The 23,840-nt window shown below is 44.8% G+C and overlaps 1 protein-coding gene and 1 non-coding gene across 2 annotated transcripts in view; both read left to right on the top strand.

Moving 5' to 3' along the window:
* The window catches only part of LOC144697774 (uncharacterized), a 59,676-nt gene extending 37,634 nt beyond the window's left edge, over positions 1–22,042 (top strand). Inside the window, 6 exon segments of the mRNA XM_078569771.1 lie at positions 3,113–3,280; positions 3,363–3,824; positions 13,905–13,994; positions 19,471–19,763; positions 20,018–20,120; positions 21,181–22,042. Of these exon segments, the coding sequence (XP_078425897.1) occupies positions 3,113–3,280; positions 3,363–3,824; positions 13,905–13,994; positions 19,471–19,763; positions 20,018–20,120; positions 21,181–22,042 (1,978 nt within the window).
* LOC144698584 (U1 spliceosomal RNA) lies at positions 8,164–8,328 on the top strand. The gene has a single exon (XR_013580532.1). It is a non-coding gene; the product is annotated as a U1 spliceosomal RNA (small nuclear RNA).
* Positions 22,043–23,840: the final 1,798 nt, after the last annotated feature.

Here is a 23,840-nt window from a genome sequence, read left to right as displayed (position 1 = left end):
CTGGAAACAGACTATTTGAAGCAACTCATTTGTTTTCATGGTTATCTTCAAAGTATCTCACTCCATTCCATCTCCCTCACTTCAGCCTTTCAGCTTTTCTTTCTAATCTCCTTTCTCTCGTGTACTCATCTAGTTTCCTTTGAAAGCAACTAAGTTACTTCACCTCAACTGCTTCCTGTGGTAGTAAATTTCACATTCTAACTACTCTCTGACTAAAGACATTTCTCCTTATTTTCCTGTTGGTCTTATTAGGAACTATCTTGAAGATATGGTCCTGGTTTTTGATCCCCCCCCCCCTCCCCCATGGAAACATTGGCTCCACTTCTACCCCGTACAACCCATTCATAGTTTAAAGAATCCTCTGGCAGGTCACATCTAAGCCTTCACTTTTCTAAAGAACAAAGCCCTATCCTTTTAATTTTCCCAATAACTGTAACCGCTCAGTGAGGATATCATCCTTAAAAATCCTTTGTGCACAAGCTCCAATGCTTATTTGACTTTTTAATTGTATGGAGACCAGAAATACCTACATGGTCCTAACCAATTTGAACAATATTTAATTATTTCTTAATTTGGTACCCCTGGAAATAAATCCAGGCCTTTTGTGAACATTTTTATTTGATTTGCTGACTTGCAATAACGTTTTTCATTATTCATCTCTTTCTAGAGATTGCATTTCTCTTCTTCACCATTCAGTTTTTTATTCTCTAAGGTCTAGGCAATGTTTGTATTTTTGCTCCCACGGTATATCATTGCTTATTGCACGAATATATGGGCAATGAGCAGGAGTCGGCCATTCATCCCCTCGTTGTTGAAGTTCATTTGCCACTTAACGACCAGTCTGCAGGTGTTCTAATGTCTTCTTGTATTATGTTACATTCTTCCTCAGTGTTAGAAATGCTGTTTGGCATCAGCTGCCAATATTTTCATTGTTCCCAAGTCCCGGTCCGTAGTGTAAATGATGAATAACGGTGTTGGATCATCACTTTGAACCTTCTTCCAATCTGAAATTGCGGGTGGATGTGGTGGTGATTGCATAGATTACATCAGGGAGGAGGGTCCAGACATTCGGGTTTCCACATAATAAAGTGTTTATTTTATGTATTGTGCCTCTCGAACTGACCTTAATTGGGATGCCGAAACATTACATTCTCTGCCCGCATTCAAGCTATCAATGGCGGCTTATTTACCCAGAACAGCCCGCGCTCCAGAAGGTCCCCTATCAATGACTATAGGAGTCCAGTGCGCAGGTGCAGTGTGGGTGTGCGCTCTGAGCATGCTCAGTTTCAGTCATGGTGACAGAGTGAGGAGGAGCGGACGGTTTGGGAGGCGGGAGGAGATTGTGGGCACAGGGTAGGAATGGAAACCGCGGCTGGACTGGGAACTGGATCAACTTCTGGGGTAGGCCTGAGACCCCGAATAAGAGGCCCGAAACCCCGCGTTTACCCCGCGGTGACAGGCCCGAGGACAGCGGGCTCACTGGCCGCCATCTTGCGAGTCGGGGCGGGGCGGATCCGGGAGGCGGGGCTTCCTCCCCAGTGACAGACCCGGGTTATTAAAACAAAAATTGCAGGAAAAACTCGGCAGGTCTGACATCATCTGGGAAGAGAAAGACAGAGTTGACATTTCGAGTCCGTATGACTCTTCTTCAGAATTGAAGAGAAGTAGAAATGTGGTGAAATATATATGTTAAAGGGCGGGGCGGTGGGGGCGGGGGTGCGGCGTGGGACTGGTGAAGCTGGATAGGAGGCCAGTGATAGGTGAAGGCAAAGGAGAATCCGATTACCCGGGCAACAGGCCGCCGCCATCTTGGGAGAGGAAGGCGGGGCTTGTTCAATGAGGGGGCTCTTGGGCGGCCATCTTGGTGAGGTAAGAGGCAGTGGGCGGGGACTCAGGGACCCATTGGCCTGTGCAGCATTGTAAGATGGAATTCACTTCCCCACTTCTCTGGGGAAGTGAAATAAAAACAAAAAACTACTGCGGATGCTGGAAATCCAAAACAAAAACAGAATTACCTGGAAAAACTCAGCAGGTCTGGCAGCATCGGCGGAGAAGAAAAGAGTTGACGTTTCGAGTCCTCATGACCCTTCAACAGAACTCGAAACGTCAACTCTTTTCTTCTCCGCCGAGGCTGCCAGATCTGCTGAGTTTTTCCAGGTAATTCTGTTTTTGTTTTGGATTTCCAGCATCCGCAGTAGTTTTTTGTTTTTATTTCACTTCCCCAGAGATCAGTGAAGGCTGGGTCATTGCACATTTTCAAGGCTGAGTTAGCTGCATTAATTTTTGATCCACAAGGCAGTCATGGGTTATGGGTGCGAGGAGAAATGTGGCGTGAAGGCCAGAATCAAATCAGCCATGATCTCACTGAGCAGGTTTGATGGGCCGAATGGCCTCTGCTGCTGTTATTTCTCACAATCTTATGAAGGTGGGCTGCTTCAGCGAGCGGAGTGCATGTTTGGCCATCTTGTTGGGGAACAGAGAATTGGTGGAACTTCAGCATCCCAGTCATCAGGAGATAAGAGGGGAACGTATGTGAAACAGGGTGTTAAACCTTCGGGGAACCAAGAGAGAAAAAAATGCTTCATAGAAACTAGAATTTTTCACTCTGAATTTCTGGTCTTTCCTGACAGCGCTAACTTTTGTAAACTCCTTTTACAGCATATCAGAAAGGGAGGATTTGAAAATGGAAAGCTCAAACCAAACATCACAGCAAGATCTGACAGAGCCACTTGTTTCATCAGGACCTGAATATTATCCGCCTTTGAGTGTAGCAGGAGAAATGTTTGTCTGTTTACCCGTGGGAAAAGATTTCAAGCATCAGTGTGACTGGAAAAGCACCAAGACACACACACCCATGTAAGCATGTTCCAGTGAATTGACTGTGGAAAGAGTCTTAACCAGTTAAACAACCTGTAAAACATTACCCCATTCACAGTGGAGAGAAACCACACACATATTCTGTATGTGGATGAGGCTTCAACTGATCATCCAATCTGGAGAGACACAAAGGCACCCACACTATGGAGAAACCATGGAAATGTGGGGACTGTGGGGAGGGTTTCAGTTACCCTTCTGAGCTGGAAATTCATCGACGCGCTCACACTGGGGAGAGACCATTTACCTGCTCCAATTGTGGGAAGGGATTCACTCAGTCGTCCAGCCTGCTGACACACCAGTATGTTCACACTGATCAGAGACCTTTTGAATGTTCTGACTGTCAGAAGAAATTTAAAAGCAAAAAATATCTTCTCAGACACCAACACATTCACAGTGGGGAGAAGTCATTCACCTGCTCCATGTGGGAAGGGATTCACTGCTACATCTAACCTGCAGAAACACCAGCGAGTCCTCACAAATGAAAGACCTTTTAAATGCCCAGACTGTGGGAAGTGCTTTAAAAGTTCTGGGGAAGTGATATGCCATCAACGTGTTCACACAGACGAGAGACCGTTCAGATGCTCTCACTGTGGGACTGGGTTCAGGCGATCATCTGAACTCACTGTACACCAGCGAGTTCACACTGGGGAGAGGCCGTTCACCTGCTCTGCATGTGGGAAGGGATTTACTCAGTCATACAACCTGCTGAAACACCAGCGTATTCACTCTGCTATGAAACCCTTTAAATGTTCTGACTGTGAGGAGAGCTTCAAAAGCAGCAATGATCTGCTGAGACACCAGCAAATTCACACTGTGGAGAGACCGTTCACCTGCTCCGAGTGTGGAAATGGATTCACTGACTTAAAACGTCTACTGAGACACCGGAGAATTCACGAGTGTCTGCAGGAGTTGGATTCTGCTGTTTTTGCTACTGTTAGCCACATCCAGTATTAATCACTGTATTAACCTCTGTATTAATCCTGAGGTGTGTAAGAAATGTGTCCCAGCCACTCTCTTCCATAGTTCAGAGCTCCAGGCATGGAACAGAAGGCTCCTTTATAACTGTATTTGGAGTCAAGAAGAGCAAGTGTGAATGCTGGAAAGTGTAAGATTTTAGTCCAGAAGTCACAGATTACCCAAAAAGGGAGCTGTTGAAGTCATTGGTGATTTTTCAGCATTTTATTAAGAGGCAACATTTAGATACGATACATCAGTTAAATATTCAGAAAAGATACACAACCTGTAACAGCTGAGAATGGTTTACCAATCCTGATCTCTGTGGCTGGAGGTGACAGTCTCCTCGGAATGGTTTACTGGTCCCGGATCAGGGAGATGCTGATCTCCATGGCTGGAGGTGACAGTCTCCTCTGGATGGTTTACTGGTCCTGGATTGGATGATCGGACAGATGAAGCTGATCTCTGCAGCTTGATGTGGCAGCCTCTTCTGTTCTCATTCTTCTGGATCTAGTCCAAGTGTTTGGTGTTAATCTGAAGCCAGATCATTATGGATCAGTTTGAAAAAACCTTTACTGTCCAAAATGATGTTCCCTCTCGAGCCTGTTTAAACTTCACTCAGACAGTTGGTTTACATGTGGGTCATCAGATCCAACCTGATCAGGGTTAGAGATCTCTTGTTTCAGGGACATTGATAGAGAGATGTCCTTGGTAGAGATAACAGGCCTGTCCTGTGTTTGTCACCCAGCAAGCCGCTGTGGAAGCTTTCTTCGTAACAGAGAGTACGAGAGCTGTTTCTATTAATATTCAATGAATTTCTTAACATCTCATGAAGATTATTAGATGGTGATATTTTACCAAACAAACTGTTAAATCAGAGATTGGTGTGAAACTGCGACCTGTTCCTGACTGAAAGTGATGTTTCCAGTCTGAAAATTTCCAAGCGTTTGTGTAACATTCTGGAGTCTCCCAATGTCAGGCAGTGACAACAACAACTTGGATTTACCCTTGAACAGATTAAAATGTCCCGAGACCCTTCACAGAGAATCAAAAGCTGGGTCGAAAAGGTAAGAAGGAGACAGGTTTAGTGAGGGAATTCAAGCCCCGAGGACCTCAGCAGGGTGAAAGCGCCTCCGCCAATAGTGGAGTGATGTAGGTGTGGGGAGCTGAAGGGGTCAGAATTTTATTTTTGTTCTTTCATGGGATGTGGGGGGTCACTGGAAAGGCCAGTATTTGTTGCCCATTCCTTGTTGCCCTTGAACTGATGGGTTGCTCAGCACAAGAGTCAACTACATTGTTGTGGGAGTTTGGAGTCACATGTAGGCCAGACCAGGTAAGGATGGTAGATTTCCTTCCCTAAAGGGCATCAGTGAACCAGATGGATTTTTACAACTATCGATTACTGAGACTAGCTTTCAATTCCAGATTCATTAATTGAATTTAAACTCCATCAACTGCTGTGATGGGATTTGAACCCATGCCCCCAGAGGATTAGCCTGAATCTCGGGATTACTGATGCAGTGATATTAGCACCACACCACACCACTGCCCTCAGCCCCTTGATTTCAGGAGCACACAAAATGAAGTTGAACACAGTTAAATGTGAGGTAGTAGATTTTGGTCAGAAGAATGAGGAGGTCATTTATTACTTGGAAGGTGTGAGCCTGGGTGGAAAAAAGGAACTAAGAGATCTCTGAGTATAATTGTATCATTCAGAGCAAGGCCATAAAATGAGCAAATCGAGCACTAGGTTTTATTTCTTGAGGAATGGAATTGGAATGTGGGGAAGTTCTGCTAAAGCTGCCTGGAACCCTGGTCAGACCACACTGAGAGTAATGAGTACAGCTCTGGTCACCATTTTATAAAACAAATAGAGAGACACTGGAGAGGGAGCAGAGAATATTTACAAGGATGATACCAGAAATACATATGAGGAAAGGATTGACAGACTGAGTCCCTTCCCCCTGAAAAATAGCAGGCTGAAGCGTGACCTAATAGAGGTCTTTAAAATTGTGAAAGATTTCGATAGAGAGGAAACAGAGAGAACGTTTTCTCTCGTGGGAAAGAGAATAACCAGAGGTCTTCAATAGAAGATGGTGTAAAATTATTAACACTGAACTCTGTTAAAACCCCTTTTGTGTTATAGTGAGGAAGGAAAATGGAGAAATAGGGCATAATATAAATTAATTCCACGGGAGAAAGATTCTGGGAAATAATGACAATCTTTAAAACACTTACTGCAGCTAAAAACTAAAGTTCTTGAAGATTGGTTGTGTAAGCCAAAGGCAGGAATGTAGGGGCCTCTCTGAGATAAATGGCAACAGGATGTAGCAGCCTGCAGGTACGAGGAAATAGAACCATGGTGAATACACGGAACATTACATGATTAACCAAGGCTAACATTCCTGACATGAACTGTGAATACGAAAATTTAGGTGATTAACTAAGGCTAACATTGCTGACATGAACTATACCTGACTGGTTAAGAGAAACATTCTCAGGGCATGATCACCACAGGGATGAATATTGATTGGGATGGGGCAGAGGTTAATTGGATAAGAGGCAACAAGAAAGAGATCCTCCTGAGCAAGGCCATGTGGAGGAGAAGAAGCCGAGACCAGCAGCCAAGAGAAGGAGAAACAGAGAAGAAACAGATTTGACACAGGTAGAATAACCCACATTAAACTGTAAATCATTGCCAGAGCTTGTTGCTGTAGTTTACATTAAACTTGATAAACTTGTCCTGACTCTGTCTCCATAAAGTTGTTTCACAATTGAAACTTTGTTACTATGTCTGTTTCTGTTGATAAATGAGGAATTAAAACCTCCCAAAAGTACAGATTGAGTTACTGTTTATATTAAAATAGACTGTATCGGTATTTATGTTAAAGTAGAATGTATCTCTGATTACATTACTGAAAACACTGTCTCAGATTCCTGCACTAAGCCAATGCCTCTATTTATAACATACTAGGATCTACCTCAGTTATTACTGCATTGCACCATATCTCTCCTTATATTACAATCGGCTATATTCAAGATATTACTGCACTAGACCCTATCTGATTATTACCAAACTCGACCATGTCTCTCTTTATATTACACGTTACTCTGCCTCAGTTCACAGAATTGTTACGGTGCAGAAGGAGGCCATTTGGCCCATCGTGTCTGCACCGGCTCTCTGAGCATTGTAACTTGGTGCCACTCTCCTGCCTTTTCCCTGTAACCCTGCACATTGTTTCTATATAAATAATCATCTATTGCCCTCATGAATGCCTCAGTTGAACCTGCCTCCACCACACCTCCAGGCAGTGCATTCCCAACTCGAACCAGTCGCTGTGTGAGAAAGTTTTTTTTCACATCACATTTACTTAGACCATAAGACATAGGAGCAGAAATTAGGCCATTCGGCCCATCGAGTCTGCTCCGCCATTCAATCATGGCTGATAAGTTTCTCAACCCCATTCTCCCGCCTTCTCCCCGTAACTTCTTTTGCAAATCACTTTAAATCATTGCCCTCTCGTTCCCTCGATGAGTTTCTCCCTATTTACTCTATCGAACCCCCACGTGATTTTGAACACCTCAGTCAAATCTCCTCTTCACCTTCTCCTCTCCAGAAGAACAGTCCCAACCTCTCCAAACTATCTTCATAACTCAAAACAAAAAACAGAATTACCTGGAAAAACTCAGCAGGTCTGGCAGCATCAGCGGAGAAGAACAAAGTTGACGTTTCGAGTCCTCATGACCCTTCAACAGAACTAAGTAAAAATAGGAGAGGGGTGAAATATAAGCTGGTTTAAGTTGTGGGGGGGAGGGGGAGAGAGAAGTGGTTGGGGGGGGGAGGTGGTTGTAGGGACAAGCAAGCAGCGATAGGAGCAGATAATCAAAAGATGTCACAGACAAAAGAACAAAGAGGTGTTGAAGGTGGTGATATTATCTGAAAGAATCTGCTAATTATGACTGGATGGCAGGACACGCAAGGTACAGCGTGGCGCCCAGAACTATATACAATATTCCAACTGAGGCCTAACGAGTGTCTTATATTGAGGGAACAGCGCCACTAATTGGCGAATACCTGTATTGCAGCCAGTGGCCCAGGAAGGCGGTTTGTCTCCTTTTAAGGCATTATGCAAATATAAATGGAGGACAGTATATCAGCTACCTTTTCTCCATCTAGAGGGATAGTTAAGCATGTTCTACAATACATGAGAAAAACTGAGCTGTTTAATGGAAAAATATGAACAGGGTGACGTTATGATTTTTAAAAATTAGTGTATGTGACTATGAGAGGTAGTGCTTGATGCCGGCTGGCAGCGTGTGAGAGTTTGGGGTATACTTACCTGGCAGGGGAGCAAACAATGATCATGCAGGTTGTTCTCCCAGGATGAGGCTATCCCATTGCACTTCGGGTGTGCTGATGCCTGCGATGTCCCCAAATGCGGGATACTCGACTGCAAAATTTGTGGTAGTGGGGGACTGCGTTCGCGCTCTCCCCTGGTTTACAATTCAAAAAATAGACTTCAACTTATTTGTTTAATGAGGTTCTTTGTTATATCTTATCCAATGTAAACAATTTGGGCCACAAAATACTCTTTCGAAATCTAGACTCTTTTGTTTTCCCTCCCGCAACTATCCAACCCCCATTCTTTTCCTCCCTGCGATTATCAACAGGCGATTATTCCATCTCCGCATCATTTTATCGCTGTCATTTCTTTTGCGGCCGCCAAATTCCACGCGCCATTTTTAACCCCGTATTTGCCCACTCCAATATTCTCTCTCAAACCCCCATATAATACCCAACCCACCATCAAAACAGTCCCTGCACTCCTTCCAGCACCACCCTCCACCTCCCAACCCACCCCGTATCTCTCTGGACTTCGTTATAATATCATCATTCATATACATTCACCATTTAAAACATGCAACTGCGAACCCTCACTATTTCAAACATGTGCAAGTACCCTGTCCCCATGTACATTCTAATTACCCCCCTCCGAAATCAACAGCAGCCTCCTACCCCCTCTGTATAATCTCCCACTTCAACAGCTCCCTCTGTGATTTCTACCTTCTCAAACTCCTGCCCCCCTCTCCCCATGTGTAAAGTCTTTCCCTGCCCCTTCTGCAGCTCACTTCCCCTGCTGTGTGTTTATCTCATAAACAGGCTTTCCATTCACTTGCCATTATTTCTTCAAGACTTCAATAGCGCCAAGCGAAGAAATAAACGGAGAAAGAAAGCTGGAGAGAGACAGAAAGAAATCTAAACCCAAAACCTCCGTAAAATGAATAGAAAATGACCAACAAGAATCCCGTTTCTGGGCGGCTCCTTTGTTGTGAGTCGGACTCGGTGGAAATGGAGAAGAAACCGGGAAGCCGCGGCGAGGATGGGGGAGGCGCTGCAGCATCGCTTTAATGGGCAGCCCCGACCCCCAGCCCGGGGAGATCACCGCACGGCCGCCGGGCCCGGCCGCTCTCATTCGGCCTCTGAGAGCCGCACTCGCTGTTCCTGAGGCTGCGCTTGCCCCCCGCTCAGTTTCTCCATTGAATCCTGTTTCTCTCCTTGTTTCTCCCAACTCATATTCACCGCCTCATTTTCTTTTCTTCCTCTGAGCCCCTGAACTCCATCTGACAGGGTCATGTTGGAGAGCGGACATTGACTGTCCTGGGAAACAACAGCAAGAGGAGCTCAGAGGCCGGAGGAGCAAAGGAGCAGCGAGTTCAGTCACCAATCGGGGGCATTGAGGACTGGACCCTGAGTCAGTCAGTCAGGGGAGTCAGAGTGAACCCCTGGGGAATCAGTCATCTCTGAAAAATTAAATGAGTATCTCTTTTATCAACAACACAAGTTAACATTTCTCAGTGTTTTTTTATTCTTTGTTATCTCAATCCCAGGACATCTTTGTTGGAGTTCCTCAGGTCAGTGTCCGAGGCCCAACCATCTTCAGCTGCTTTACCAATCACCTTTCATCCATCATAAGTCAGACTTGGGAATGTATCGCTGTTCCTTCACTGTCGCTGAGTTGAAATCATGGGCCTCCCTTCCTAACAGCACCGACACCACGTGGACTGCAGCAGTTCAAGGAAGTGGCTCACCACCATCTTCTCAAGGCAATTCCAGCTGGGCATCAAATACTGGTCTTGCCAGTGACACCCACATCACATGAACAAATTAGCAAAAGGAAAGAAACTGGAATTGTCTGTTCTGAATTTCTATCCCTTACTGACTTTTGTAAACTCCTTTTACAGGATACTTGAACAGGAAGATTTGCTGACAGGAAACTCAAAGAAAACATCACGTCAAAATCTGACAGATTCACTCAATACATCAGGAGCTGAATATCATTGAATCTTTAATATAGAAGGAGAAATGTTTTACCAATTGCACAGCCTGAAAAACCATTGCACCATTCACAGCGAGGACAAATTGTGTGGATGAGATTTGAACTGACCATCCAACACGGACAGCCACAAGGACACCGGCACCATGGTGAAACCGTGGAAATGTGGGAACTGTGGGAAGGGATTTGGTTCCCCATCAAAGCTGGAAATTCATCAACGCAGCCACACTGAGGAGAGGCCATTCACCTGCTCCGTGTGTGGGAAGGGATTCACTCATTCATCCAACCTTCTGAGACACGAGCACATTCACACTGAGCAGAGTTCAGTCATCTGCTCCGTGTGTGGGAAGGCAATCAGTCATTCATCAAACTTTCTGAGGCACCAGCAAACTCACAGTTTAGAGAGGCCATTCACCTGCTCTGTGTGCGGGAAGGGATTCACTCATCCTACCTGCTGACACACCAGTGCATTCACACTGGGGACAGTCCATTCATCTGTTCCTTGTGTGGAGAGGGATTTAACCGATTATCCAGGCTTCTGACTCATCAGAGAATTCACACTGGGGAAAGTCCATACACCTGCTTTATCTGTGGGAAGGGATTTAATCGGCCATCCAAACTACTGACACACCAGCGAATTCACACTGGGGAGAGGCCATTCACCTGCTCCATGTGCGGGAAGGGATACACCAATTCATCTGACCTGTTGACACATCAGCGAGTTCACACTGGCGAGAGGCCATTCACATGTTCCATGTGTGGAAAGGGATTCATTCGGTCATCCCACCTTCTGACACATCAACTTGTTCATACTGATCAGAGACCTTTTAAATGTTCTGACTGTGAGAAGACCTTTAAAAGTGAAAAGGATCTGATTACACACCAGCGAGTTCACGAGTGACTATGGGGATTGAAATCTGGTTACTGTTGCCGTTAATCCTGCTCAGGATTGAATTCTTTCATTCTGACAGCTGGAGTTTGTTTCTGCTGAAATATAATTGTGCAAAGGTGGGTGGCAGCTCAGAAAACTGGACAGAATTTAAAAAAAGAAAAGAATGACTGAAAGATTACTAAAGAGGGAAAAGGTCGAGAACGAGAGAAAGCTAGTTAGAAATATAAAGACAGATAGTAAGAGTAAATATTTATATTTTAAAATGAAAAGAGTTAACAAAGTGAGGGTTGCTCCTATAGAAAGTGAGTCTGGGGAGTTAATAATGGCAGATGAATTGAAGAGGGATTTTGCATTGTCTTCACTATAGAGGATACAAGTAATATGCCAAGAATGGCTGTAAATCAGGATTTGGAAGGGGGGAAGAGCTGAAGAAAATTACAATCACCAGGGAAGTGGTACTGAGCAAATTGTTGGAGCTGCAGACTGACAAGTCCCCCTGTCCTGATGGATTTCATCCTCGGGTCTTAAAAAAAGTGGCTAGTGAGATAGTTGATGCGTTGGTTTTAATTTTCCAAAATTCGCTAGATTCGGGGAAGGTCTCATGAGATAGGAAAATAGAAAAGGGAGGGAGACAGAGAGCAGGAAAGTATAGGCCAGTTAACTTAATATCTATCATAGGAAAAATGTTACAAGTGTTATAACAGGGCACTTAGATAAATTCAAGGTAATCAGGCAGAGTCAACAAGGTTTTGTGAGAGGGAAATCATGCTTAACCAATTTATTGGGGTTCTTTGAAGAAGTAATAGGTGCTGTGGATAAAGGGGAACTGGTGGATGTACTGTACCTATATTTGCAGAGGGCTTTTGATAAGATGTCACATTAAAGGTTATTTTGGAAAATAAAATCTCATGGTGTAGGGGGTAACATATTGACATGAATGGAAGATTAGCTAGCTAACAGGAAACAGAGAGTGGGCATAAATGGGTATATTTCTGATTAGCAGAATGTGATGGTTAGTGTGCCACAAGGATCAGTGCTGGGACCTCAACTCTTTATAATTTATATAAATGATTTGGATGAAGAAACCAATGGTATGGTTGCTAAATTTGCTTATGACACACAGGTAGGAAAATAAATTATGAAGAGGACATAAGGAGGCTACAAAAGGATACAAATAGGTTAGGTGAGTGGGAAAAGATCAGGCAAGTGGAGTATAATGTGGGGAGATGTGACATTGTCCATGTTGGCAGGACGAATAAAAAATCATATTTAAATGGTGAGAGACTGCAGAGCTCTGAGATTCAGAGGGATCTGGGTGTCCCAGTGCATGAATCGCAAAAGGTTAGTGTGCAGGTACCACAAGAAATTAGCAAAGCTGAAAGAATATTATCGTTCATTGCAAGGGAAATTGAATACAAAAGTAGGGAGGTTATGCTTCAGTTATACAGGGCACTTGGTGAGCCCACATCTGGAGTACTATGTGTAATATTGGTCTCATTATTTAAGGAAAGATGTAAATGCATTGGAAGCAGTTCAGCGAAGGTTTAGTTGATCATTACCAGGAATGGGCGGGTTGTCTTATGAGGAAAGGTTGGACAGACTAGGCTTGTTGGACATAGCATGTCAAACTTTGTTTTTCACACATTGTTGTACAATTTTGTCTTTCGTACCTGAGTGTTTAACATCACCTGGCTGGAGCTCAGGAAGGACAAACAGGGGGAGGATCATACAGCAGGAACAGAACTTCAGCCTGGGCGCAGTCCTTTAGGGTCACACTGAGAGGGACAAATGGCACTTTGGTCTTTCTCATATTTCTTCACTGACAGCAAAACCCACATGTGGATTAATCCTGAGGTGTGTGAGAAATGTGTCACAGCCACTTCTGTGCAGTATATACAGCCTAAAGATGACCAAGGTCAGGCTGTGGAGTCCAAGGCCACGTAGAAAAATGGATGGAAAAATACAAACTCCCTGTAAATCTAACCCTCTGATTTCTGTTTGGAATCATTGGGTTTCAAAGTTCCCAGGCACCGAGTAGAAGGCTCCTTTACAACTGTGGTTGTACACAACCTGAGTCAGGCAGTCTGGAAATGTGCTGTTAAATCAGAGATTGGTGTAAAAGTGTGCTCTGTTCCTGACTGAAACTGAAATGGCAGGAATAAGTCTCCAGTTTAAAAATGACTGTGGTGATTATTCTGTGAAGTTTTTAAGGTTTATTGGTGACAGTCCTGAGTCCACTACTTTAAGCCAATGTCAACAACAACTTGTATTGACATAGCACCTTTAACATAGTAAAACGTAGCTAAAAGTAAATAGTGTAAAGTCTGTATTAAAATAACACAAGGAGGAATTCACAGGATCCTTTTAACTCCTGGGACAATTATACAACAGACATTTGATCTCCAGATAAAGAAGGACCTGCACCATGTTTCCAAGAATTCCCTGCTATATTGATGTGTGTGTGTTAGATCCCAGGATTTTGTTGCAGTCTTCCTCAGTATTAACTGTACTTCCCAATTTGGTAATCAATTAATTCATAAATAAATCAGTTAATCACTTCCTCATGTCATTGTACACTGTGCTACTGAATTAAAGATTTAATGAACTGTACAACAAAGTTTTGTTAACTGGGAATTCTTATCTGTGATTTACTGTAATTCTGCTCCCAAATTTTAAAATTGGGTTTCTGATTTCTGAGTCCAAATCGTTTATATAAATTTGAATAACAGTGGTTCCAGCATTGCTCCCTGTGGAACATCAATTCCCACCTTTTACCAGTCTGAGTTGCTACTCTTAACCTCTTCTCTCTGTTTTCTGTTTTGTAACCCGCTTGTTATCCATAACAGTGTGCACAAGGTGACCAAGATCAGGCTGTGTGGAGTGAAGGGCCAGGCAGCAGATGGATGGAAAGATGGCTACAAAACCGAAATCAGAGGGTTAGATTTAGAGGGAGTTTGGAGCCATCTTTTCATCCATTCTGCTCTGTGGCCTGACCTTCACCGAGACCATCAATATAAGGGGAATTATCCGGAATACCAATAGGAAAGTAGAGGCTGCAATTATGCAAAGATGTTCTGCATTGTCTAAAATCTCCCACCAGGGCTGATCACCAGAGTGGCCATAAACCGCCTAATATCTATTGGTGGCTTAGCTTTTTGTCATTATGTCTGTTCAAGATGTTGTCCATTATAGATTAAGGTTCAGAGAAAGTGCTGGAATTAGATAGTCAAAACTGCTTTGAGTCCCTGGAGGGTGATGTTTACTTGAATTTCTATAACTTTTTGGTCCTTACAGACACTGATATTTTATCGCCAGTCTTAGTCAGTAACTTAGTTAGTTGGCGGTATGAGGCAAAACCTGGTCCACCTGATCGATAGGAAGTGAATTCATGTGGGTTTGTGTGTGTGTTGTGTCAATCCAAGTGGAAGGTCCCATGTCCTTTGTAACAACATGAAGAGTCTGGTTTTTTTTCAAGATCCCTTCCTTTCCCCTCACTATTATCCTCAGTTCAGAAAACCCTTGTGTACATCATCCTCCAGCATGCTACTGTCTCCACTAAATACTTCCATCGGTCTTACTAACAGATAGGAATGGGGTCACTGATATCACAGGAATAATTTCTGAAATGCTGCCATTCTGATTTTAAAGCTTCCTGGAGTAAGACATTGATCCAGACCTTCTCACCTAACACCAATCCTTATCCACATCTGAGTTCCAGATTTTAATGTGATTGTCCCATATGTTTAGCATCTGTCCATCTGTGAGAGATGATGGGAATGCAGCCTCAGAACTTTGGTGAGATCAGATGAGACGATCTGCTGCACTTCATCTGATGGCTGAACAAGTCGATTCTGTAAAGGCAAAAGTGCCTCGTATGAAGGTTTTCCTTACTCGTGTTGCGAGATGATTTCTGCTGACACCTTGTTTGTCTGTGTTGAAGTTTCTGAAACGACATGTTGCTGTGGTGGTGAACTCCTGCCCACAGCTGGTGTTTCCAGTTGCATCAATCATCAGTTAGCTTCCCACTTGTCATGATTAATGTTGAGGGCTTTCATGTCTCATCTTTGAAGCATTGTGATTGTGCAATATGGAAAACATGTTTAACCTCTTTAAACCTGGTTCAGTACATCCCCTCCACACACATTACAACAAATTGTCTTTGAGATCAGTTTTTCCTTTACATTCTGTATTGTTCTGAATATTAACCTTATCCCTGACCTGTCCTAACCCTCCTGCCGGTTCATTTATTGAAACCAAGGACTCCCCTTGTTCAAATGGTGAATTCCCTGTCTGCCCAGTTATTTCTTTAAGTTTGTGCCTTGTTTCACCATGTTCCCACATTTCAGTAACAAATATTGAAATATTTGTTCCACACCCACAGGGTTTCATCTGTTTAAAGCCACAAGCAAGAAAGGTCCAGTTTTCTCCTGAAGTTTGAGGCAAATCATCTTCCAAAATGATGCAGAGTTTCAGCCAATGAGGGAGATCCTGGTTAGGCCCCGCCCCTCATTCACTCCAATTGGCTGGAGGGCCAGCCGCACCCCTTTGGTCCTGCAACCTCTTGCTATTGGCTCAGAGCTGCCGTCAATCACCCAGGCATTGTGATGGGAGCATGCGCAGTGTGGTTGCTGGACATCAGTGCGCAGGTGCAATCCCGCCTCGAGTTTGGAGCATGGGCAGTGTGTGAGGGCAAAGGAAAGCTGCTTGTTTGTCAGGTCCGCAGCCGGTAAGATAAAGGGCGGAATTGCAGGAGAGATGCAACCGGCGGGTGGACACGCAGGTTTCGTAAACACCTTGAGCCGCTCTGAAGCCAGAATAACAAGCTACCGGTTCCTCGCTGGTATCTGTGGGCGGCAGTTGCCCCGATCCGCGTTCCTCGGTGAGAGGCCCGGATTAACCACCGCCATCTTGTGCAGCAGGGCGCATGCGCGGTCATCCCTGCCCCTGTCAGCAGGAGGAGAGAATATTGTGCATTTCTATCTTGGACTGACAGGGATGGATTTTGGAAAAGTCATTGATTTTATTGTCAGTCTGCAGACAGGAGCTGGAGAACTGAACCCAAGCAGAGGAGAGGGAGGGAGAAAACTGGGAGTGGAGGAAAGAAATGGTGGAGATGGGTTTGGATTTCAGCCCAGGGAGGAGGGAGAGTGTGTGGGACGGGAATTTACAGCTTTGGGGGAACAAGAGAGAAAACAATATTCCATTAAAACTAGAATTGTCTGTTCTGAATTTCCATCCCGGACTGACAGTGACGACTTTTATAAACTCGTTTTCCAGAGTATTAGAAGGGAAGGATTTGCAGATGTGAAACTCAAACCAAACATCTTCTGACAGAGTCAATTGATTCACCAGGACCTGAATATTCTCAGACTTTGAATGTGGAAGGAGAAATGTTTGTCTGTTCTGTCAGTGGGGAAAGATACTGAACTTCAGTGTCACTGGATAAACACCGAGGCACACACACACACCCGAGTGAGAGTGTTCAGTGAACTGACTGTGGAAAGAGCTTTAACCAGTTAAACAGCCTGAAAAAGCATCACATCGTTCACAGTGAGGAAAACCATACACATGTTCTGTGTCTGGACAAGGTTTCAACTAATCATTCAACCTGGAGAGACACAAGGACACCCACACTATGGAGAACTGTGGAAATGTGAGGACTGTGGGAAAGGATTCAGTTACCCATCCCTGCTGGAAAACCATCGACGCAGTCACACAGGGGAAAGGCCATTCACCTGCTCTGTGTGTGAGGAGGGATTTACTCAGTCATATGGCCTTTGGTCACACCAGTGAATTCACACTGAGGAGAAGCTATTCAGCTGCACTTCCTGTGGAAAGAGGTTCAGGCACACTTCAGCACTCACTGTACAACAATGCACCCAAACTGGGGAGAGGCCGTTCACCTGCTCCGAGTGTGGGAAGGGATTCACTCAGTCATTCCATCTTCTGACACACCAGTGAGTTCACACTGGAGAGAGGCTGTTCACTTGCACTTCCTGTGGAAAGCGTTTCAGACAGGCATCCTCCCTCATTTTACACCAGCAAGTTTACACTGGGGAGAGACCGTTCACCTGCTCCATGTGTGGGAAGGGATTCACAGTTTTACCCACCCTGCTGAGACACCAGCGAATTCACACTGGGGAGAAGCCATTTAGCTGCACTTCCTGTGGGAAGAGTTTCAGGCAGTCATCCAACCTCACTGCACACCAGCGAGTTCACACTAGGGAGAGGCTGTTCACTTGCTCGCTGTGTGGGAAGGGATTTGCAAAGTCTTTCAACCTGCTGACCACCAACGCACTCACATTGAGAAGAGGTTATTCAACTGTCGGTGTGTGGGAAGGGATTCACTCAGTCACGATGCCTCCTGAGACATCAGCAAGTTCATAAGTGACTGCAGGGGTTGGATCCTGCTGTTCTTGCTGCTTGTAAGCTTGTTTAATATTGATAGTCTGGCAATATTTTGTTTCTGCTGATGTTAACAACCCTATAACTGGCTGGAGTCTAATATTCTGAAGGTGTCACTGATTTTCAGGGCTGCAATGTCCCTTTTTAAAAGCACCATCTGTGATCCTTCCCCTTAATTTGAAAAACTTTCAGCAGGACCCCCTTGACAAAATTATGAACTTTTACTACAATCGTAAATTGATATTTGGTGAAAAATCTACAATTCAGTGTCTGAAAGATTCAACTGCAGGGATCTAAATATTTTTTTTCAATGCCAATGGGAAGAGGATAACCAGGGAAAGAGTAGGGCCCATTAGGGACCAATGGGCCTTGACATCTTGACCAACATTCAAGGCTATGGGCCAAGTGCTGGTAAATGGGATTAGGTAGGTAGGTCAGGTGTTTCTCACATGTTGATGCAGAATCGATGGGCCAAAGGGCCTCTTCTGCACTCTGTGATTCTGAGACGATTTCAGGTGTGACGGGAAAAATGCAGAGACACACAAACCCAGGTTAGAGCATTCCTGAAGAACTGTGTTCAGTTCTGGGCAACAAACATCAGGAAAGATAGAATGGCCTAGGAGGGAGTGTAGCACATATTTACCTGAGTGATCTGAGCTCCAAGGGTTAAGTTACAGAATGAGATTACACATAAGAGTCACAGAGTCATTATGGCACAGAGGAGGCCATTAGACTCATTGAGTCCATGCCAGCTATGTAGAGCAATCCAATCAGTCCCGTTCCCCTGCTCTATCCCCGTATCCTTGCAAGTTTATTTCCCTCATGCTTCTGTCCAATTTCCTTTTGAAATCACTACCATGTCCATTTCCACCCCCCTCATAGGCAGTAACCTCCAGGTCATCACCACTCACTGTGTAAAAATATTCTTCCTCACATCTCCCGCAGCTTTTACCCAAAATTTTAAACCTCTGTCCTTGAGTCCTTGTATGATCAGCTGATGGGAATAGCTTTTCTTTGTCCACCATATCTAAACCTGTCATAATCTCGTACACCTCTCCCAATCTCCCCTCAACCTCCTTTGCAGGAACCATTCTGGTAAATCTCCTCTGCACCTTCTCAATGACCTTCACATCCTCCCTAAAGTGAGGTGACCAGAACTGGATGCAATTCTCAAATTGTGGCCTAACCAGAGCTTTATAAAGAATTCAACATAACTTTCCTGTTTTTGTTCTCAATATCACTATTTATGAAGCTCAAAATCTAATCGGCTTTGCTAACCACTCTCGTAATACATTCTGTCACCTTCAGAGATCAAAGCCATGAAGCCCCAGGTCCCTCTGTCCCTGCTCACTCTTTAGAGCTGTGCCATGAATAATATTTTCCCTCTCCCTATTCCTCCTGATAAAATACATCACCTCACTGTGAGGGTTGTAATCCCTGGAATTTATAAGATTAAAAGCTGATTTGATCAAAGTTTTTGGGATATTGGAACTGACAGGATAGATAGAGAGGAACTATTTCCACTGGTTGGGGAATCTAGGACCAGTGGGCAGAGGCTAAACATAGAATCAGGTTCTAGCACCTTTTCAGGGAAAGGGTTCCAGATCAGAACAATTCTCTGTTGGTGCACTTCCCTGTTTTTGTACTCAGTACCTCTATTTATGAAGCCCAAGACCCCCATATGCTTCACTGATACCCCCTCAATCTGTCCTGCCACACGAAATTGGTTCCACAAATGGTTTAATCATCACTCGTACTCACAGAACCTACATAATGATACAAGATTTAAAACAGTTCCTGTAATATGTGCCCTGAACACCACACACCCGTCCCTAAGGTTATGTCATCCCATCTACAAGGACCTTGATGTTAGGATGATAAGGGAATTATCCAGGAATTTCATAAGTCAGAATGCAGGGAGAGAGATGGGTGGACTATGACCACCCAGTAGCCAAGACCCCGGCGTTAAGGCAGTTTTGCAAAACTCTGCAATCGTTCCTGTGATAGTGACACCAGTAAAAAGGGTGGAGGGAAGAGAGGGATCAGTGACTGGGCTGGAATAGGGGCCACGGCTGGCACGGCCGCTGGGAAGCACTTAGACATGGAGAATATGTGGGAACAGGACGAGGCTGTGAGGCAGCAATGGACAGGAATCTTCAGTAAAAGAAATAAAAGGCAGAGAGATGAAATCCTGGAACAACAAGAAGGAGTGAAATCCAGAAAAGAGATGGTGGACGGACGGATCGAGAGAAAAGGAACGGTCAGTGAGATCATTCAGCAGAATAAGATTGAGGTGAAAAGTCAGAACATGTCTAAAGCTGTTCCCTGTGTGATGTAAGGAGGGTTTTTATTGGATCAGATACAACAAGGCCAGGAGGACATTGAAAAGCAATAGAGAGTCCAACAATAGAGAGCCCAAAGGGTCTGGAGGGGGGAGAGTTAATAAACTCAGGGAATCACAGGCTGCACGAACCTCAAGTGTGACCCCAGACCCATTGTAAAGCAGTGAACAAATAAATCCCTGATTTTACTGAGACTCTTTTCCGTGTCGCAGCTCCTGTAAATACTGACGGGAAAGGGACCGGAATCTCAGGAGGCTCCAAACCGCTGACTGCTCGTGTGGAAGTGATCTCCAATCAGATTAACGTGCTTCTGCTGTGAGTATTCAATAAAGTGTCTGAACCTTTCATTGTGCTTCCTGTCCAATATCCCCCTCATCCATGGACTTTCTGTTTTACCAACTGGGGGAAACAAAATGCCCGTTCACTGATTGGTCTCGATGGCGGCTGGTTTATCCAGAATGCCCTGTGGGTCAGAAGGTCCCCTATCAATGAGAACAGGAACCCAGAGCGCCAGCGTGGGGACCGGGCTGTGCTCTGAGGCAGGGGCACAGCTGGGCGATGTTACTGAGGTGGAAATGGGTGGTTTTAGTGATTTGTAGTCAGAAGCTCAGCTTGGGCTGAAATATGACAAGAAGATTGTGAACAGTCTGGTTCAGCCTCAGAGACTGCAAGAGGGATGGAGTCGGTGGTTAGGGAGTGGAGACAATGGCTTTCATCTTCCCAACATTTAAATGGAGGAAATTTCTGCTCATCCAGTACTGGATGTCAGACAAGTTAGGACAGTGTGTGAGTTGGAGGTGATGGTGTTCATTGACACCTGTTACCTTCATACTTCTAGGTAGTGGATGTTGAGGGTTTGGGATATTCTGCCAAAGTTCTGGTTGAGCTGAAGATGTATTAAACACATCTTCACCCCCTGCACCTCCCACCTCTCTCTTTCATCCCATGGAGGCCAGAGTCTTGTGTAGACCCAGACCAGGTGACAGGTTCCATTCCCTGAAGGACATTAGTGAACCAGTTGGGTTTTTATGACAATCCGGCAGTTTTCGTGGTCACTTTTCCCTCGTGCCGGCCCCACAAATTACCAGATTCATTCAGCTCAATTTCACAACCTGCATTTGTGTTTTTGTGGATTCTCTCTCACACCTTTTTTTCTGTTTTAAATCAATTTCACAGGGTATTAGAAGGGGATGATTTGCAGTCGGGAAACAGAAACAAAACATCACAGCAGAATCTGACATTCGCTCGATTTATCATAACCTGAATATCATTTGATTTTGAACATGGAAGGAAAAAGTACCATTCACAGTGGAGAGAAATCGTACATGTGTTCTGTGTGTAGACGAGGCTTCAACCGATCATCTGGCCTGTCAAGACACCAGCGCAGCCACATCGGGGAGAAACCATGGAAATGTGGGGACTGGGGGAAGGGATTCAGATTCCCGTCAGAGCTGGAAGAGCATCGGCGGAGTCACACTGGGGAGAGGCCGTTCACCTGCTCAACGTGTGGGAAGGGGTTTACTCTTTCAAGCTACCTGCTGAGCCACCAGCGAGTTCACAGTGAAGAGAGACCTTTTAAATGCCCAGACTGTGGGAAGTGCTTTAAAAGTTCCTGCGAGCTGATGTCCCATCAACGTGTTCACACTGACGAGAGACCGTTCAGGTGCTCTCAATGCAGGACTGGGTTCTGGCGATCATTTCAACTCACTGTACACCAGCGAATTCACACTGGGGAGAGGCCATTCACCTGCCCTCAGTGTGGGAAGGGATTCACTCAGTCATCTCACCTGCTGACACACCAGCGAGTTCACACTGGGGAGAGGCCATTCACCTGCCCCCAGTGTGAGAAGGGATTCACTCAGTTATCTAGCCTGCTGACACACCAGCGAGTTCACACTGGGGAGAGGCCATTCACCTGCCCTCAGTGTGGGAAGGGATTCACTCAGTCATCTCACCTGCTGACACACCAACGAATTCACACTGGGGAGAAGCCATTCATCTGCCCTCAGTGTGGGAAGAGATTCACTACCTCATCCAACCTGCTGACACACCAACGAATTCACACTGGGGAGAGGCCATTCACTTGCCTCCAGTGTGGGAAGGCATTTATTAATTCATCCCACCTGCTGACACACCAACGAATTCACACTGGGGAGAGACCATTCACCTGCCCCCATTGTGGGAAAGGATTCACTACCTCATCCAACCTGCTGACACACCAGCGAGTTCACAAGTAACTAAAGTGGTGGGATTTTGCTGGTAATCACATCCAGGACCGAACCATGTTCATTGGGATCTGTTTCTGCTGATGTTAATAAACTACAGACCACTTAGGGGGGCTAATATTCTGGATAAATATCAAATAAATTAGTTTTGTGTTAAAAGACACAATGTGTTGAACCTTTTTAATATCTCTAACACAAGTTCATTCCTTTTGAAATGCTCTCCCTCCATCCTCACCCCCAACAACTGGTGTGAGGATCTCATGGAGCTTCTTTATCACTAAGATTGAGACAATCGGATCAGCTGCCTCTGTTGCTTCCCTCCTTTCCACTCGCCCTCCCTAAAATTCCCCATTACCCGAGCTCTGAACTCTCATCTTTCTGTTTTTTCCCTTCCATCTCCCCTCATGCCCTCTCAGAGTTCATCTTGTCCATGAAATTCACCTCTTGCTCTATTGACCCTACACCCACTAAACTACTGATCAATCAACTTCCCCATTTTCACTGAATATGTCAACAGTTTTCTCTCTCAAGTACTGTCCATCTCTCCTTCAAATCTGCCATCATTATACCCATAGAACCATAGAAAAGTTACAGCACCGGAGGCCATTCGGCCCATCTTGTCCATGCCAGCCCGAGGACACCCAGGTGCTCTTTCTAATCCCACCTTCCTGCACCTGGCCCATAGCTCTGTAGCTTACAGCACTTAAGGTGCAGATCCAAGTACTTTTTAAAAGAGTTTAGAGTTCCTGCCTCTACCACCAACGTGGTCAGCGAATTCCAGACACCCACTGCCCTCTGCGTAAAAAAGTTCTTCCTCATGTCCCCCCTATACCTTCTGCCACTTATCTTGAATCTATGTCCCCTGGTTTTAGAATTCTCCACCAAGGGAAACAATTTTATCCTGTCCACTCTATCTATTCCCCTCATCATTTTGTACACCTCAATCAAGTCACCTCTCAGCCTTCTTTGTTTAAGGAAAATAACCCCAACCTATCCAATCTCTCCTCGTAGCTACACTTTTCTAACCCTGGCAACATTCTTGTAAACCTCCTCTGCACTCTCTCCAGAGTTATTATGTCCTTCCTGTAATGTGGTGACCAGAACTGCACACAATACTCCAGTTGTGGCCTCACCAGTGTTTTATACAATTCCAACATTATATCCTTACTTTTATATTCTATACCTCTGCCAATGAAGGAGAGCATTCCATATGCCTTCTTTACAACCTTGTCTACCTGAACTGCTGCCTTCAGGGACCTGTGTACTTGTAGGCCAAGATCTCTCACTTCATCTACCCCTCTTAGTATATTCCCATTTATTGTGTAATCCCTGTAACTGTTTGACCTCCCTAAATGTATGACCTCACACTTCTCTATGTTAAAATCCATCTGCCACTTTACCGCCCACTGCACCAACCCATCTATATCGTTTTGGAGATTATGGCTATCCTCTACACTATGCACTGCTTGGCCAATCTTTATGTCATCGGCAAATTTCCCAATCTTTCCCCCAACGTTCACATCCAAATCGTTAATATATAACACAAACAGCAAGGGTCCCAACACTGAGCCCTGTGGAACACCACATGAGACAACTTTCCATTCGCAAGGGCATCCATTGACCATTACCCTTTGTTTCCTGTTACAAAGCCAACCTTTTATCCAGTTTGCCACATTACCCTGAATCCCATGGGCTTTTACTTTCCTGACCAGTCTGCCATGTGGGACCTTGTCAAATGCCTTGCTAAAATCCATGTACACAACATCCACTGCACTACCTTCATCAACCCTTCTTGTCACTTCCTCAAAAA

Source organism: Cetorhinus maximus, chromosome 23 (genome assembly GCF_964194155.1).
Source record: "Cetorhinus maximus chromosome 23, sCetMax3.hap1.1, whole genome shotgun sequence".
Classification (NCBI taxonomy): Eukaryota; Metazoa; Chordata; class Chondrichthyes; order Lamniformes; family Cetorhinidae; genus Cetorhinus; species Cetorhinus maximus.
The sequence above is the reverse complement of the archived record's forward strand: the minus strand, read 5'-3'. Positions and strand labels throughout refer to the sequence as shown.